We start from the raw sequence: 17,043 nt of genomic DNA, 5'->3' as shown, positions 1-17,043 counted from the left end.
ATTTTAATCACCGGAAATGCACATTTCGGCGGGACGGCTACCCGGAAGCAGAGGTCGCCACGTGTCCATAAAATATAATTTAAAAAATTTTTGAATGTAATACTTTTAGTCAATTGCAAAATTATATTTGTGACTTTGCTATGCTCGTTGGATAATTTAAATGTTTTATTTTATGTAGAAACGCAATTTTCTACTTTAATAATTCCGTTCTCGATAATATTGTTACTCTCGTTATCTGAGAGTTCTAAAATACTTTCATCTTTTTATATTTATTGCTTAATTATAAGCTATTATCTTTATACTGCTTTTACATATTAAATCGTCGCAATATTACTCTGTTATGAATGTAAACTTTATTGTAAAATTCAATTATAAAAGATATTAACTTATGTCCTCACGTAGTTCCTAAAATCACTTTTCTATAACGTAAAGTGCGCAGTAAAGCAGCTTGCTCTTAAAAGTAAGCATATACTTGCGAAAATTTTATTATTTATCAATTTTCAAGATGTCTTTAATTAGGCATAATACAGGCACATGTTTTGTAATTGATAAGGACCTGTTCTCCTTGGTGTGCCATTTTTGCACTTGAGTGTGTAGGTATGTATATTAAGTATGTATGTGTGTAAATACTGTTCTTAAACTGTGACCATGTGGTTTACAGTCTCCGCCAGTTCTAGTGATTGTTGTTTATAAATACTTATAAAATTTCTAAGCAATATCAGTTAATTACTATTCAGTCACAAATAGCAATCAATAAGTTTTGCTCCTATTATACGGATTGTTTATGTTGAAACTTCGTCATTAAGATCAAGAACATTAAAAAGATATGGTGGAAACATAACCTTTTACATAACCAGCACCAACAATGGTATTTCTTTCATATTTTTTATTATAAATGTAACATAGACACAAGAATAATATTAATTAGTTGTAAATTATAATTATAACTTTATAAATATGTATTTCTTATCTCTAATCGTACAATAATTAGTTCACAAAAGTGTACAATAAAAACAAACTTATTAAATTTGAATTAGAATTATATCACTTAATATTTATACGTGTACTGTTTAATTTAAGCATGTTTATTAATTAAAGTAAAAAGATCGAATATTTGCAATTTCCAATCGACAATATTGATATATATTATATGTACATATATTTATACAAATGTAAAACATATGCTGTGCCATTTATCAAGTGGCATTTTAGTATTTAATAATGGATGGTAACCAAGTAATGGGGAAAAAAACGATAAAACTGGTTATAAATATATTTTTATAGTGAATGTCAAATTAAGAGATTATTGTGTCCATTTTTGTCACATGAAATCTAACATTAACATCAAACTTTTACATAAATAAATTCATTTATTTATCAAGAATTATATCTAATTCTTATACCTATATTCTTATATAGAAATGTATTACATGTATTTCATGTTACACATAATAGAACAAATATTTTTTCATTATCTACAATATTCAGGTAATTGTAATTAAACATTTCTATTAATAATAGAATTAATTATATTAAATATGTATTCTATGTTGGTATTTTCATCAATGTTTCCATATCTTTACATCTTCCCCCATTTTTCTAGTTTCATTAGTTGTTTATTTTTACATTCATGGTTTTTGTTTTTATTCTCTTTCATTACTCAATCATTGTCTTACAGTATTGAGCCAAAACAAATTAAATACTTAAACATTTAAATCAAACAAATATGTATAATACAAGTTATTCATATTTTATGAATAACTCAATTTTAAATGTGTAATTCTTTTATTTTGAACATTAAATTATTTTCATATAATTCATGTTGTTAAACTTAATAAAATTTGATAAACTCTTAAACTTATAATGTTAATATAATATTTAGTATTTGTTTTAAATTGTACCTAATACATATAACTATTTTACATTTGATTATTCATTTCTTCAAAGGAGCATAAGTTTGATTTTCTTCAAAAAAAACAAACGGCCCAAATACCATGAAGAACTTAACATCAAAACAATTACAAAGAATAGAAAAAAAGAGAAAGAAAATGGCTGCCCTTTTAGAAATTACTAAATTAAATGATAAAGACAGAGAAGCAAAAATACTTGCTCTTAAAACAGCAGTTAGTATAATCAATAAAATTGTACTATTTTCTACAAATTTTATTTGATAAATATTATTCTAGTCCATAGGATCAGATCACTCTGATAACACAGATAGTGAAATTTCTATGGAAGAGAACTGTAAACGTAAACGACCCTGTAATGAAGATTTAAAAGAAACTTATTCTGAGGATTCTAGTAAAAAAGATGTTGAAATCATGGAAGAAATAGATCCACTTGCCAATAAAAAACCTAGGTTTGTAAATTATTTATGGGTGGTATAATTTTTAGAAATATATTCTAACTCTTTATATTGCAGATTAAGTGGAGACGAATACTTAAAATTAAAACAAGAATTAAGGGAACGTAAAAAGAGACTTAAATCAATTCCTAGGTTTCACCTAAAAGCAGTTGGTGAAAGTGCTAGTATAAGTATTAATGCTAAAAGTGATAATAGGATTCCTATTTTTCTTAGCGATGTACAACATTTGTTACTTTATTCATTACATGGCCATCATTCACCCTATCTACCAACAAGATGGTGTCATCTTGAAAAGTATAATAAGGTAATATTAAAATATTAGAAATGAATCTAACTAAAATTAATGGAAACTCTGTTTATTACTGATAATCTCTTTTAAAAGGTATCACATACAGTGGTTCTAGTAATAGAAGGCCTTTCTATATACCACTTTATGGCTTATGAAAGTATGTTTTCACATATAACATCAAAATTGGAACATCGTGTAGAAGTGGTAACACCTATGATATATGGAGGATCAGTGATAGAAGATCTTGCAGCCGTTCCCATAACTGGGGTACAAAGTGATAAATTGATTAAACGTATATATATATTTATAACTGTAAATTTTGTATTAGTATATTGTGCTTAAAACGGTAATTATAAAAATTCTTTTCAGAGTACGGATCATTAGAAGGTGCATTACATAGTACTGGAGATGTAATAAAATTATTACGAACTGTTTTCCCGATGTCTAAAACAACGGATATCGAAAGTTCTATGAGCATGTTTGAATTACCTATTACTGACAAATTTCCTAGAACACAATTACTTTTATCTTTATGTCAAATGGTAGAAGAACATTATCCTATTCCTTTAAGAGGCGAACTAGCCAAGAAGTTAGTATTGATAATAAAAATATTTTTAATTATATTTATATTAAATTAATAAACGTTTATTTTGTAGATATGAAAGTTATATAATGACAAAAGATATATATGTAGAAGCTACTGCAAAATCTCCAATGTTTGGTTTAGATTGTGAAATGTGTAGAACAGTCAGTGGAGAATTAGAATTGACAAGAATATCACTGGTTGATGAAAAACTGAATGTGAGTTTAAAATTAAATTTATCTGCATCAAAACCAGTATATAAATTTTATTTAATTCTTATCACAGATTATTTATGATAGTCTGGTAAAACCGGAAAATTCTATCACGGATTATCTAACCCGATTCAGTGGTATAACAAAAGAAATGTTGGAAAATGTTACTACTACATTATCTGATGTTCAAGAAATGTTGCGAAAATTACTTCCTCCAGATGCTATTCTTGTTGGACAGAGTTTAAACTCAGATCTGCATTCCTTAAGAATGATGCATCCTTATATTATTGATACATCTATAATTTATAATATTACAGGTGACAGGTAATTATATATCAAAATACTCTTATTTTTGGAACAAAATTTAATCACAGAAATATTTATATTAAGCAAATTTTAATGAATATAATTGATATAGATACAGGAAAACAAAATTACAAACACTAGTAAGGGAATTTCTTGGCGAACGAATACAAGAAAGCAAAGCTGGTCATTGTTCGACCGAAGATTCAAAAGCTTGCATGAAATTAGTACAATTAAAATTAGCAAATAGCCTAGACTACGGAGATGCTGTCTTACTTGGCCGATGTGATATCGAAATATTAAAGATGGAAGTAGAAAAACGCGATGCTAATCATAAATCACTAAAAAGTGAAATACGGAAATATGCTACTTCAATCTTTAAGCATGTAACTAAAGATAAAAAAACTGCTGCTATCGTGGGAAATACAGAAGTTATGGATGAATATTCGATGTATTTAACGTCATCCATTAATATCATGGATGACAAAAATTTTGATAAGGATGATCAGGTATATATTTTATTGTTAAATTATAAGTAATTTTAATAAAATTTATTCTTTAATTTTTATTGCAGGTGCGACTTGTAGTAGCAAATAGTAATAAGCATGCCGTAACTCGAGCTTCTCAAATAGCGATGGAACACGCTTTTACTTTGTGTCACATTAGAATAAAAGAAGAAAAATTAGAAAATGACCGAATGGAAGAAACGTTCTGTACAGTAAATAAATGGGTACATAAATTGTGGGAACATATGGCAATAAATGGATTAGCATGTGTTATATTTGCGGGAGAAAACAATGCAGCAAATGGTGTATGTTTCTTGAATATAAAAAGAGAAGTACCTGAAAACTGCGTAATACGCGCTTGAACAAATAAGCATTTATTTGTACATTAACTTCAACGAAAATAATAAAAATTATAATTCTGACAACATTAAAACAAATTGTAAAAAAATACAAAAATCTAGAAAACAGTCATGTGATGATCAATTTTTGTTTCGATGTTTATTTACTAGAAATGTACAGATATTGTATTATTAATAAACTTTTGTAATCTGTAAATTTCAATTTAATAGGACCACTTACAATATATTTAAATATCTGTTGCTCAGAGCATATGAATCTATAAGATGAAAGTTAAATTAAAAGAAACTTTGTATTCAATTAGACTGATTTAAATTATTTTTAATTATTTTTATACGTCTAACATATTTCTATTATAATACATTACTGATACAGGTACAATAATATTAGGATTTATTTCTAAAAATGAATATTTATGAGTTTCTTTTGTCATCATTTATTTGCATAAATCAAACTTATCCTATAAATGACAAAGTAAAAAACAGATGGATTAAAAATGTACATATGGTGTTATAGTTTGTATTCTGTTTTTAAATGAAAATGTAGTAACAATTCACTGAAATATAGTAAGGATTTTATAAAATTTCTATTTTATAATCATTATCCTCACTTATTCTCATCATAAAACATAATATCGCAGTGATTACAATTATATTTAAATGCTAAATGTTTAATTATTTACCCTTCAAATTTTAAAACAACAGTAAATATATAAGTAATAGAATAATAAATATCACTGAGTGATTTTATTTAAGGAGGTTGGAGGACATTTAGAACATTTATATTTGTTCCATTATACAAACATAATTTTTATATATAACATTTTAAACCTATATATTTTTAAAACCTGCAGATTATGTTACAATAAAAATAAATTAAATTTTAATATGGTTTACTACAGAAATTATCGTTACCTGATACTTTTTGTTTCTTTAAACACATTAAATATGCAGAAATAGGTTGTCGTGAATTTCTAGCAAGCATTTTTTGCTTAAAAGAACCTATGCCTGGAATTTTTTTCTTCTTTTTAATTTTTTGAATATTTGCAACAGCGAAATTTGTTGTAGCTCCACAGGAACTTAATGGCACGAAATCATCTTCATACGTATCCTCTGTCTTATCCTCTAAATTGAACATTGTACGAGATGGTAATATTTTTCCTTCTCTCTTTGATATATTCTTCATTCTTTTTACTGGAATGTCCGAAAGATTTTCAAGCAGATCATCAGGAAGCCGTTTAATACCCTTCTGCATACCTATTTCTTTAGCTTTTATTTCTTGTTTTCTTAATTTTTGTTTTTCATTCTTAAGTTCTTTGTCACGTTCCATTTCTTCCATTCTTTCTTTTCGTTTTTTCTTTTTCATTTCTTTGTTAGCTTTAATACTATCAGCAGTATGCTTTATAATTTTTAATGCTTCATCTCGAGCTTCAGCAAATGTAACTACTGTTGGACCTTCATCTGAATCTGATCCTGCATCATTAAATGTAGCTTTGGCAGATTTTGCTTTACTTTTTTTCTCGTCTTCTACTAATAATTTATGCTTCTTCTTTGCTGCTTTTTCGACTAAAATATTGTCACTTTCTGAAAAATCATTTGATGACCAATCCTTCTTCCTCTTCCTAGACGGAACTTCATGTTCCAAAACAACATCTTCCGATAATTTTTTCTTTCTTTTAGGCAATTTTTCAGTCGTCCTTTCATTGCCTGATAAAGTAATGTCTTCTGACAATGATTTTTGTTTTTTCTTAGATATTTGTGTAGTTATCTCTTCATTCCAGACAGGTGTACTTTCTTTCTTTTTCTTTTCTAATATTTGATTTTCCGATTGTGTATCTGAAACATTTTCAACTAATTTTATCTCCTGTTTCTTTTTTACCTTCTTAGGTACTAATTTTTTAGTACTTTCTGGCTCTATATTTTCGTCTATTTGTTCCGTAATATCAGAAGGTGTTAATTTTTGTTTCTTCTTCTTCTTCTTCCTCTTCTTTTTCTTCTCTCCTTCATTCAAAACTACTTCTTCAATTATTTCATTTTTATCGGTATTAGTGGCAGAAACAATATTTTCACTATCAATTAAAACTTGTGGAGCTGTATCTTCATGAAAATCATCGTCTGCAATTAATTTATCAGGATTACTGTTTTCTTCTTTTTGCTTCCGTTTCTTATGTTTTTTCCGGCGATCAGCCTCTAAAATATTGTCAGCTACTTTAAGCAACTTCTGTTTTAACGAGGTATTTATTTCTTCTGTATTAACATCTTCACTTTCTTCTTCGAGCTGATTTAACGTTTTATTTTGTTCATCATCATTTATTTTTGTCAACTTACTATCCAATTTCAATACTGGCGCAGTGTCATTTAATCTGTCTTTTTTCAAATATTTTGTTGTGGGTGTTTCACTATCTAGGACTGCAATTGTTTTATTTAATTCTGCTACTTTAGATGGCAGTGGTTTTGAAAGTTTCACATTTTCTACTAATTCGGCTAGTTCGGATGGAAGGTGCTTATCCACGAGATTTTCTTTACTTTTTTGTTTACTTAGTTTTGTAAAACTGCTTTCTGCTTTTGAATCCTCAATTTTTCTCTTATCAATAGAAGTATCTGTTTTACTATCACTTGCAGTTTTAGTTTTTTCATCTGCTTCTTCTGTCGTAGGTAAATAATGACTTTTAGGAGTACTGCATTTATTAAGTTTTTGCCTTCCCTTATTAAACGTTGAGTAAGAGTCATTTAATGGTTGTTCTATATCTTCAACTATAAATTCACTTACAGCCCGCTTTTGTTTTGCTTTCTTCATTTTAAGAGACTGTGAAAGCGACGCGTCAGACAAACTGTGTTCTTTTTCATTTTGAGATGTATCTATCTTTTTGGACTTTTGCTTCTTATTATCGCTTTTGGCGTCAGACGTGTTCAAATCATCAGACATTTTTAATTTACTTTTACGTTTAACAGAAGTATCTACTGACACATCCGCTTCATAATTTTCTTTTTCATTTTCACTTGTTTCTTTCTCGACTGCATCTTCTTTTTCATTTATCTCGATATTTTCTTCCTCGTTTCCAGACTCTTCACTCTCGTCTTCTTCTTCTTCAACGTCATCATAAACTACAAAATCTGCAAGATCTGATCCATTATCATCTGGATCTGATGATTCTGTTTCTGATGCTCTACATTCATCTCCAGGAACATCATCATCAGAAAACTTACATGTATCTTTACCATCAAGATTGTATTCTCTTTCAATATCTGAGTCTATACTTTTATCAGATTCATTATCACTGTCAGTATTAGATCCTTCACCTAACAAAAATTTAGGAAGCTCTATTGTTTCATTTTGTGAATCATCAGAATTACTTTCACTGTCAGAATCTATAACGTTTCTTGTTAGCGAACGATTTTTTTCGAACTTTTTCTTTTTACTTTTCCGTTTTTCAGGAAGACTAGATTCTTTACTATCATTATCAGATTCCTTTAAACAAGCCACTTGCTTCTTCGATGAAATATTTAAGGATCGTTTCTTTTTATTCTTTTTAGCTGATGTCATTATGTCACTTCCGCTATCTAGTTCAGCATCTGCTGTTTCTTTTTCTTCTTCAGATTTATTGGATTTATTCAAAGATTTTTTCTCTGTGGATTCAGTTTCATCTACTTCTCGAACAGACTTGTTAAGTGATTTTCGTTTTTTCGAAATACTCTCGGACAAATTATTTTTATCCGATGACAAATTCTCTTCTGTATCTATTGTTTTATGTGATTCATTTAAGTCTTTTCCTTCAGTTGATTTGCGGTTCGAAACATTATGTTTAGAAGTAGAATGTTTATTCTGTTTCTCTGTTATTGATTTATTCTGATTTACAGCTTCAGAATCAGTATTTGGTGTTTCGCTTTCAGAATCTTTCGTATTTTTCGTTAAATTTTCATTATCAATATTACTTTCATTTGTAGATGCTTCTTTACTGATATTTATTTTGTTATTGTCTGCTGATGTATCTATTTCCATTTGTTCAATCTTTTGTCCTTTCCTAGAATCCCTTTGCATCTTTAACACAACTGTATCATCCGAATCATAATCGGAGGCTTCTGCTTCCTTTTCTGCTTTTATATTTTCAGCAGCTAACCATGCTTCCTTATCAACTAAAACAAGATCACATTCAGCTTCCGTTTCATGTTCCAATCTTTCAGTTGACACCGAATGAATTGAATTCTTATCAATATCGACGTTCTTCTCCTTCCATTCATTGGCTGGGATATCTTGAAATAAAGTTGCTGCATTTTTATCGGAGTCATTATCATCAACGTCCATACTTTCTTGATTCTTAGTACATGTTTCTTGAATAGATTCAGATTTCTGTTCAACTGATTTCTCTATAGGTTGGTCCTTTGACATTGAAGAGCCGCGCGTAGACAGGTCTTCTTTTTCTGGCTTTCCTTCAGTAACTTCGGTTGGCGTCTCTGCAACAGTAGAAGATAGACTACTTTTAACCATATTAGTTACACTATCTTCATCTGCGTTAGTAGATATAGAATCTTCTGGACAGATACTATCATTTGAAGGTTGTAATACAGTATTTGTATTAGAAGAAGTAGTATTTGGTTTATTTATACTTTCAAACTCAGATGCGTCTTTATTCTCTGAATCAGTATTCGTAATTAATGTCTTCTCTGGAGAAGTAAGAGATGAAGTGTTTTTACAATTCACTTCATCATTACCTTGTACATTGTCTGATGTACCTGGTTTAACTTCCTCTTTTACATTATCCTTATCATTGATGCTTGTTTCTTGTTTAGTATCTTTTTCAGAATCTTCATTTACATTCGTAATTTTTTCTACACTTGAAGTTGCATCCGTTTCGATTTCATTCAATTCTTCGTCTTGTATTTCTGTAGCTTCTTCATTACTTTCTGTAAGTTTATCACTATTATCTGGAGATTTCACATCGTCTGTACACCTTATAAGTTCAATACTGTCACAGGAACTTGAATCCGTACATATTTTTACAGAAATATTCCTATCTGGACTTGTATTAAGTGTAGTTCCACTTAATGAATCTGATTCTATAGCTAATTTTGGCATATCAGAATTATCTGTATCTTCTGCATTTGGTGACGCAGTCAAATTTTCTACTACCGAATTATTAGTTACATCGTTATCAACTTCCTTTACAGGAGAATCATCCATTGATTCTGATGATTTTGAATGTCGACTCCTTGGTAATAAATTGCAAGGAGATTTACATTTTTCTTTTATTAACTTGTTTGAGTTACTTACAGATAAAGGTTTTGGGCTTTGTACCGGTGTATTAGAACCAGTATTTTCGATATTTGGTTCATCACTAATAATATTTGCTGCTAGATTCTCCTTATTACTAAAATCTTCATGTTTTTCTATTGAATTGGTTAATAAATTTTCAATTTTTAATCCTAATTCTTTAGATGTATTTTGATCAGCCTTTTGTGAAAATGGTTCAGATGAATTATGTATAGAAGAATCCATTTCTGTTACTGCCGGTGTAGATACGGTTTTATTTTCTTCTGGCACATTTTTATCATCTGTAATCTTTTGTGAAAATGTTTCAGATGAATTAATTTCTATTACAGTAGATGTAAGTACATTGTTAGTTTCTTCTGATACATCTTTATCATCATCTGCAATTTTTTGTGAAAGTGTTTGAGATGAATCAATTTCTGTTACACTAGATGTAAGTAAGTTTTTACTTTCTTCTGACACACTTTTATCATTTTCTGTTATCTTTTGTAAAAATGATTGAGATGAATTTATATCTGTTAATGTAGATGTTTCTTCTGACACATTTTTATCATCATCTGTCATCTTTTCTATAGATGATTGAGATGAATTCATTTCTGTTCCAGTAGATGCAACTAAGTTTTTACTTTCTTCTAACACATTTTTGTCATTGACTGGTGTTACATTTTTATCATCAGTAGATATATCCTTTTCAACACTCTCAACAGATTTTGGAGGAGGATTTTCTGCAAGATTATTGCATTGTTCTATAATTGTTGTAAATTTATATACATGTTAGTTAATAATAACTTTTTAATTAAAAATTTGTTAACATATTTTATAAAAATACAAAATAATATATAAAAACTTACCACTAGTATTATCTTTATCTTCTTCCTCATTTACATTTTGATGTTTTGTGTCAGGAGTATTTTCTGTATTTGGTACTGACTCATCTGAATCTAAAATATAAATAATATGCAAACCATAAGTAAAACTTTTTATAAATTTATACATGGAACCATTATCAAAATCTGATTGTAGAAAGCAATGTACCATTTTCTTTTGTTTCACTAACGTTAGGTAATGTACGGTCTAATGTCACCATTAGAATTTTTAGAGTTTCTTCTTTCTCCTCTAGAACAGTTGCTTCTGAAGGTATTATTGATGTTCGTCTTCTTGTCCTAACAGGTGTACGTGTTAATTCATGTTCGTCCCTCTGTATAAGATTATTTTCTGCATTAGTTTCAGGTTCCATGGATGTAGCTCTTGTATTACGTGTAACTCTTAGTGGTGGTGATTTTGACTCTGAACCAGCTCTCGTAAGTCGTTTACTGTAAAAGTGAAAAATAGTATAAAATTATCTCAATGAGAAAAATTGTTATAATGGTAAATAATGAGTATACATACATTCTTTGACTACCAGTCCTATTAAGCATATCATTAACAATGCTATGTCTATTTCTTTTTGTTGGTGTAGCTGTAGTAGTAGCATCAACTTCTGGGGTTTCGCTAACATCTGAGGATACAGAATTTCTCCTAGAACGCAAGACTCTCTGCTTTTCAGTTGCAGTAGTATTATCCATTGTACCTGTTCGTTTCCTTGTAACTCTTGTTTGTGTATTACTCACACTACTATCATTTGATTCGGGTGAAGAATCATTTTGTTTAACTAATTTAATTCGGGTACTACGACGGAGCGATGTGTCGGCTGACCCAACATCAGTAAGACGAGTCTTGCGACCTAATATTTCAAAATAGATATAAAAACATAAAAAGGAAACATTTAAACTGTATAAAATTTAAATTGCTGATTTCAAAACGATTCAACAAAAATATTGTTGCACTTTAACAATATATGAAAAACGAGTATAATGGTGAAACCGAGATGACCGTTACAATCGATGATCGAGTGAACCGCATGGGTGTAAAACCAAAAACGAAAAATACAAACCGGCAGTTTTTACATCTACCTCTTCTTCTGAATCTTTGACAGAACGCGGCATTTTCTTTATGTACTAAATCATGTATCACAAAACAAATTATATCAAAAAAACACTCGATACGAAATTAATTACGAACACGTGTTATAGCCTGAATTTAAACTAGCGATATTCTTCTCGATACATTGTGCGCAGAACATTCATCGTTGAAAAGCATGCAGAGACCTCAAGTGACGAGACAGGAGAATGTTCCGATTTCTGAAATAACGTTCGTTACAAGGTTTTATTTAAATTAAATTAAATAATTGAGCATCAATTGACATTTCATTTAACATAGAAAATTGTAAAAATCCTTACACATAATAACTGAAGTAACATATCGTACAGTTTTAGTACAATTACAATTGTGTTAGAGTAGCAACGAAAAACGCGGGAAAAATGTAAATGAAACCGTTGAATTGAAGGAAATAAAATTAAATAAAAATTACAAGCGATGTAGAATTATTAAAAGTACAAATATAACGTTTTTTATGTTATATTGAATGTTAGAAAGCTTAGAATTGTTTTCTTAAATATCAATAAACGTATAATCGGTCCATATAAAATATAGTCTTAATAAAACTTGTTTTATATATATGTATTTTATTATATGTATATTAATTTAAAGTTATGAACAGTTAAAACTTTTTATATCTAAAAAATGTTAGATATATTAATGTAAATAACATACTTTGTGCGGTATAAAATATAATTATTAAAGTCTGTACATCAAGCCCGGCTAGCTCAGTCGGTAGAGCATGAGACTCTTAATCTCAGGGTCGTGGGTTCGAGCCCCACGTTGGGCGGTTTCTTTTTTTCTTTTTACGTACAATATTCTTTATAACATATGCATTATATTCAATATCAAATTAATTATATTTAGTTTAATTAAAAAATATCTGTTTTACTCAGATATTTTACACGTTTTGGATTTTGGTATTTCAGTGTAAGTAATGCAAAATAAACATCGAGTAAGTTAAGGTTGTTTACTATTAAAAATAAATTACTGGAATGTTAATTTCTAACTTAAAAATATGCGTTGAAATGGATTTATTGATCAAAAAGTTGGATATACTTTTAAACAGGGAAAATATACATCATAAAGTCGTTTTGGTACAAATGGTTGTTTTTGGTAGAAATCATATGTGTTAACAATAAAGCGAAAGATAAAAATGTTTATAATTAAACGTACAGTGAACAATTATATTGTCTGCATATATTAAATTCTTTGATTTGTTAAATAACATCAAACTCTAGACAATATCAGATATTACTAAAAGTTTGTAAGCTTAATTAATAATAAAATAATAATAATAAAAAAGTGAAATGCAATATTTTGTATTAATGTACGTACCTGTACAGATATTAAATATTTAATATATATTTTATTTCACCATTATCTTTATATTTATTTTCCATATGATTTATATGTAGAATAAATTATTCACGAGAATTCTAATTGTAATTGCAAAATCATTTTTATTTCTAATTCAAATCACTTTTTTTCCAAAATAAGTGTTTCTGTTTGTATTTTTGAGGGTTAATGTATGTGGATGGTACAAAGTGTTAGTCATTTGTACACAGTTTATAATTAACGAAATCTCCGCGTCTGACCATTTTGAATGCTTCACTACTTACGCAGCACGATCATATTATATTAGGTTGGTGCGTATGAAATGTCGGATTTTTAGGTGAATATATAAAACCGCATATCTTTTTTTAAAAATTGTTTATTCAATCAAAATATGCGCCATTGGCTTCAATACACTTTTCCCAACGAGATTTTAATGCATAAATGCCTGTCTTAAAGAAATTCTGATCTTTACATTCGATAAATTCTGATACAGAATTTTTTAGATTGTCTTCAGTTTCATATTTTTTGCCCCGTACAAACTGTTCTAAATGTTTAAAAAAATGAAAATCAGTGGGCGAGAGATCTGGCGAATAAGGTGGGTGTTGCAAAATTTCATACTTTAATTCATTTAATTTCTGAATCGTTTTGTACGACGTATGTGGCCGAGCGTTGTCGTGGAGAAGTATCGGCCCATGCCGATTAATAAGTGATGGACGTAAAATTTTTAATTTCTCGTGCATTTCCTCAATGTACTGGCAATACTTGTCAGCTGTGATTGTTTCGCCAGTACGAAGGAATGAGTAATGAATTACCCCAGTGACATTCCACCAAACCGTAATCAAAATTTTTCGTGGATGAAGTGATGGTCTTGCGGCATGAGCACAAGCTTCATCCTTGTCCAGCCATCGTGCACACCTCTTCCTATTATCGTACAGAACCCATTTTTCATCACACGTAATAATTCGATCCAAAAATGGCTCTCGATTTAATCGGGTTAGCAACGATGAGCACACGTTCAATCGATTCAGCTTATGTCGCTCCGTGAGTTCGTGCGGTATCCACTTGTCCATTTTTTTCACCTTACCAATTTCATTCAGGTGTCGTAATATTGATGTATGGTCAACTTCCATTTTGGTGGCAAGTTCCCTTGTGGATACAGTTGGATCCGTTTCCACCAATGATTTTAACGTATCGTTGTTCACAGTCGTTTTGGGTCTACCGCGTGGCTTATTTTGTAAGGAAAAATCACCGGAAAAAAATTTTTCAAACCAACGCTGTACTTTACGGTCGTTAACGGTATTCTCCCCAAATGCCTGGTTTATATTGCGTGCAGCTTCTGCAGCATTATGACCGAGTTTATACTCGTATAAAAAAATTACACGAATATCGGTTGAATTCATATCGGTGTAAAATTCAAAATAAATAACGAAAGGAAACACTTTTGACAAAATCTTCTTCGTTGAAATGTGGTTCTGAGAATGGAGAATACGACTATAAACAAGGTTATGCAAAACAAAAAAGCATAATGAAAACAGGGAGACAACTTTAAGCACCTAAAAAAGAAACGACATTTCATATGCACCAACCTAATATTTCTTGTTGTCAAATACGAATTCACTCATATTACAAAGCAATGGCAATTTAAATTGCAAGCTCATGTTTCAAAATATTGGGATTTTCAATTACAAACTCCTCGTGCAGAATATTTAGACAGAAAGCCATCGACTCGTATTGCAGTATTACAGTTTGTGATTTGGGACTCGTGTTAAAAAATATTAGAATTAAAAATAGCGCATTCGAATTGCATAATAGTACAAATTTTAGTTATAAGATTTATTACTAATATAATAGCACAAATATACAAATTTGAATTGGATAATAGTATAAAACTTTGATGTTTTCAAGTTGATGTTATTTGCAAGGAGAGTATTAACTTTATATATTAATACAATATATATATATGTTAATATTATAAATATAATATAAGTCAATATTAATGTAATATTAATATAATAAGTGTAAGGTGAAGTGGGGCAAGTGCAGCCTGTTTTTCGTAAAGTTGCTATTTAAACGTAAGTATTTTCAGTCTGCTATGTAAATACTAAACACTGTCGATATCGAACGCTTTGCACAATTACTACTATTTATTTAATATTAACTAGGACCTTAATTTTCTTTCTACATTTTGATTTTGATAGGAAGTTGTTTAAAATGTCAACTACTCTGCACTTTCCACGAAAATGGGGTAAGAGTGTAATTTGAAGTTAAATACTTTGAAACTTTATTTCATGTGCAATGAGGCAACAGCAGAATTATTAACAAATTTGCTATAAAATGCTTTTTACTGCATTATGCAAGTACTCTATACTGCAAACAAGTATTCTTAGCTGAAATATAAAAGGGGATATAGTGAAACAAAACAAGGAAACAAACATACTAAATGGAGAAATGCTCATATTCTAATAAAAATGCCCTGTATACGCACTTGTCCCGTTTGCGAACTTACAACACTTCACCTTCCTAGCTTTTTTGTAAGAAACATTTTTAGTGACAGGGGTCTTAAACGTCCTAGTATTTCAGGTATTCTGATGAAATGTGATCATCGAGTGTTCAACGAATAGTCTAAAGTTTCAAGAATGAAAATGAAAAATGATCAGGATTTAAATGTCAAGTTTTAACGTCTCAGTTCTTCTTCCTGTCGTTAAAAGTTCTAAGATACTCTGAAATGAAAAAGAATAGAGGTAAATTTCTATACAGATTATTGCATTTAGGTCAAGGGTTCTAGAGTTCAAGGGAGAACCCTACGTTCTGTTGACCCATTTTTCCCCCTTGATTCGGTGCAGCTTGTATATCGACCCTAGACAACTTTTAAGCCTGGGATCCCATAACTTGCCCTAATTTCCTTAAGTCGTATGTTTACTTAACGTGTCCTTGACTCGATATATATTTCAAATTTTAGTACTATGTATTTTATGAACAATAAAAACGGAATTAGAGCATCTCTTTAAATTAATCGTTTTGAATCTTAACAACATGGAAACTCTAACCATCATTCTTTAACAACTCTAACTAATGCTCTAACTTTAACTCTAACTCTAATTTGGTTCTATTTGTGAATTGTCAACAATCGAATAACCTTTAAAACAATATTTACACGTTCACTTTTTCAAGAGTGATCAGTAAGTACTAGACTGTAATTATTAGACTGTATTACGTAATTAAAACATCTTTAACGAAGACATCTTATAAGATAAGGAAGATATTAAAATATCTTAAAAAAGAAAAGAGATATTTTGTTATTAAGAACTTGACATAATATGTACTAACAAAAAGTATAAAAAAAATTGAAGTAAAAATAAACACCTGGTATGAGGAAATCTTAAAACAAAATTATAACAAAAATTAGATTTTGTTTTATTGATCATAAGAGATGTCGAGATGACTTCTAGCATAATATCAAAAACATGAGTATTAAATTAAAAAAATAAATGATTCGCATGTAAACTATAGTTTACTTTATACACTAGTAAACATTGTTTAACATTTTTTTATTTTTAATATAATATTAACAATTTATGCTATATATTTGAATATATATTTACGTATTAATAATTAGTATTATAATTAATAATTACTAAAGTAATTATAATATGTATAAGTGACTAGTAATATAAGTAATATAAGTAACTAGTATTATAATTATTAATTAATAATTAGTATTATACTTTTCACTATATTCTTTTTTAATATTGTATTGTTGCAATTTATTTTTTCAGGTTGGAAGAATGATTTAGTATCCTTCGAAGACTTTATTGGACTCTTTTAACTTCATAACTGCTGAACGAGAC

General features: G+C 29.2%; 3 protein-coding genes and 1 non-coding gene across 11 annotated transcripts; 2 read left to right on the top strand and 2 right to left on the bottom strand.

Moving 5' to 3' along the window:
• The first annotated feature begins 456 nt into the window (after nt 1-456).
• On the top strand, nt 457-4,813 carry Rexo5 (RNA exonuclease 5). 4 transcript variants are annotated; one of them, XM_012290956.2, is made up of 10 exons: nt 457-597; nt 1,948-2,123; nt 2,187-2,359; nt 2,423-2,669; nt 2,748-2,946; nt 3,024-3,243; nt 3,311-3,455; nt 3,523-3,773; nt 3,868-4,261; nt 4,327-4,813. In XM_012290956.2, the coding sequence occupies exons 2-10, from the start codon at nt 1,995-1,997 to the stop codon at nt 4,618-4,620; spliced, it is 2,052 nt and encodes a 683-aa protein (XP_012146346.1). In that variant the 5' UTR covers nt 457-597; nt 1,948-1,994; the 3' UTR covers nt 4,621-4,813. The 4 variants fall into 4 exon arrangements, with proteins under 4 accessions (XP_012146346.1, XP_003705722.1, XP_012146347.1 ...); XM_003705674.3 differs by lacking the exon at nt 457-597 and adding an exon at nt 621-868; XM_076530132.1 differs by lacking the exon at nt 457-597 and adding an exon at nt 1,467-1,488.
• Nucleotides 4,289-12,029, bottom strand: LOC100879015 (uncharacterized). 5 transcript variants are annotated; one of them, XM_012290962.2, is made up of 6 exons: nt 11,814-12,029; nt 11,270-11,603; nt 10,916-11,193; nt 10,732-10,821; nt 9,325-10,626; nt 4,289-9,066 (listed from the first exon to the last, which is right to left on the bottom strand). In XM_012290962.2, the coding sequence occupies exons 1-6, from the start codon at nt 11,863-11,865 to the stop codon at nt 5,498-5,500; spliced, it is 5,625 nt and encodes a 1,874-aa protein (XP_012146352.2). In that variant the 5' UTR covers nt 11,866-12,029; the 3' UTR covers nt 4,289-5,497. The 5 variants fall into 5 exon arrangements, with proteins under 5 accessions (XP_012146352.2, XP_076386246.1, XP_012146351.2 ...); XM_076530131.1 differs by having other exon boundaries at nt 9,346-10,626; XM_012290961.2 differs by having other exon boundaries at nt 4,289-10,626; nt 11,270-11,378; nt 11,451-11,603.
• A 545-nt stretch (nt 12,030-12,574) lies between these two features.
• On the top strand, nt 12,575-12,647 carry TRNAK-CUU (transfer RNA lysine (anticodon CUU)). Its single transcript has one exon. It is a non-coding gene; the product is annotated as a tRNA-Lys (tRNA).
• Nucleotides 12,648-13,575: 928 nt separating this feature from the next.
• LOC100879580 (histone-lysine N-methyltransferase SETMAR-like) lies at nt 13,576-14,595 on the bottom strand. The gene has a single exon (XM_076530034.1). The coding sequence runs from the start codon at nt 14,593-14,595 to the stop codon at nt 13,576-13,578; it is 1,020 nt and encodes a 339-aa protein (XP_076386149.1).
• Nucleotides 14,596-17,043: the final 2,448 nt, after the last annotated feature.

The sequence above is a fragment of the Megachile rotundata genome, chromosome 3 (assembly GCF_050947335.1).
Source record: "Megachile rotundata isolate GNS110a chromosome 3, iyMegRotu1, whole genome shotgun sequence".
NCBI lineage: Eukaryota > Metazoa > Arthropoda > Insecta > Hymenoptera > Megachilidae > Megachile > Megachile rotundata.
The sequence above is the reverse complement of the archived record's forward strand: the minus strand, read 5'-3'. Positions and strand labels throughout refer to the sequence as shown.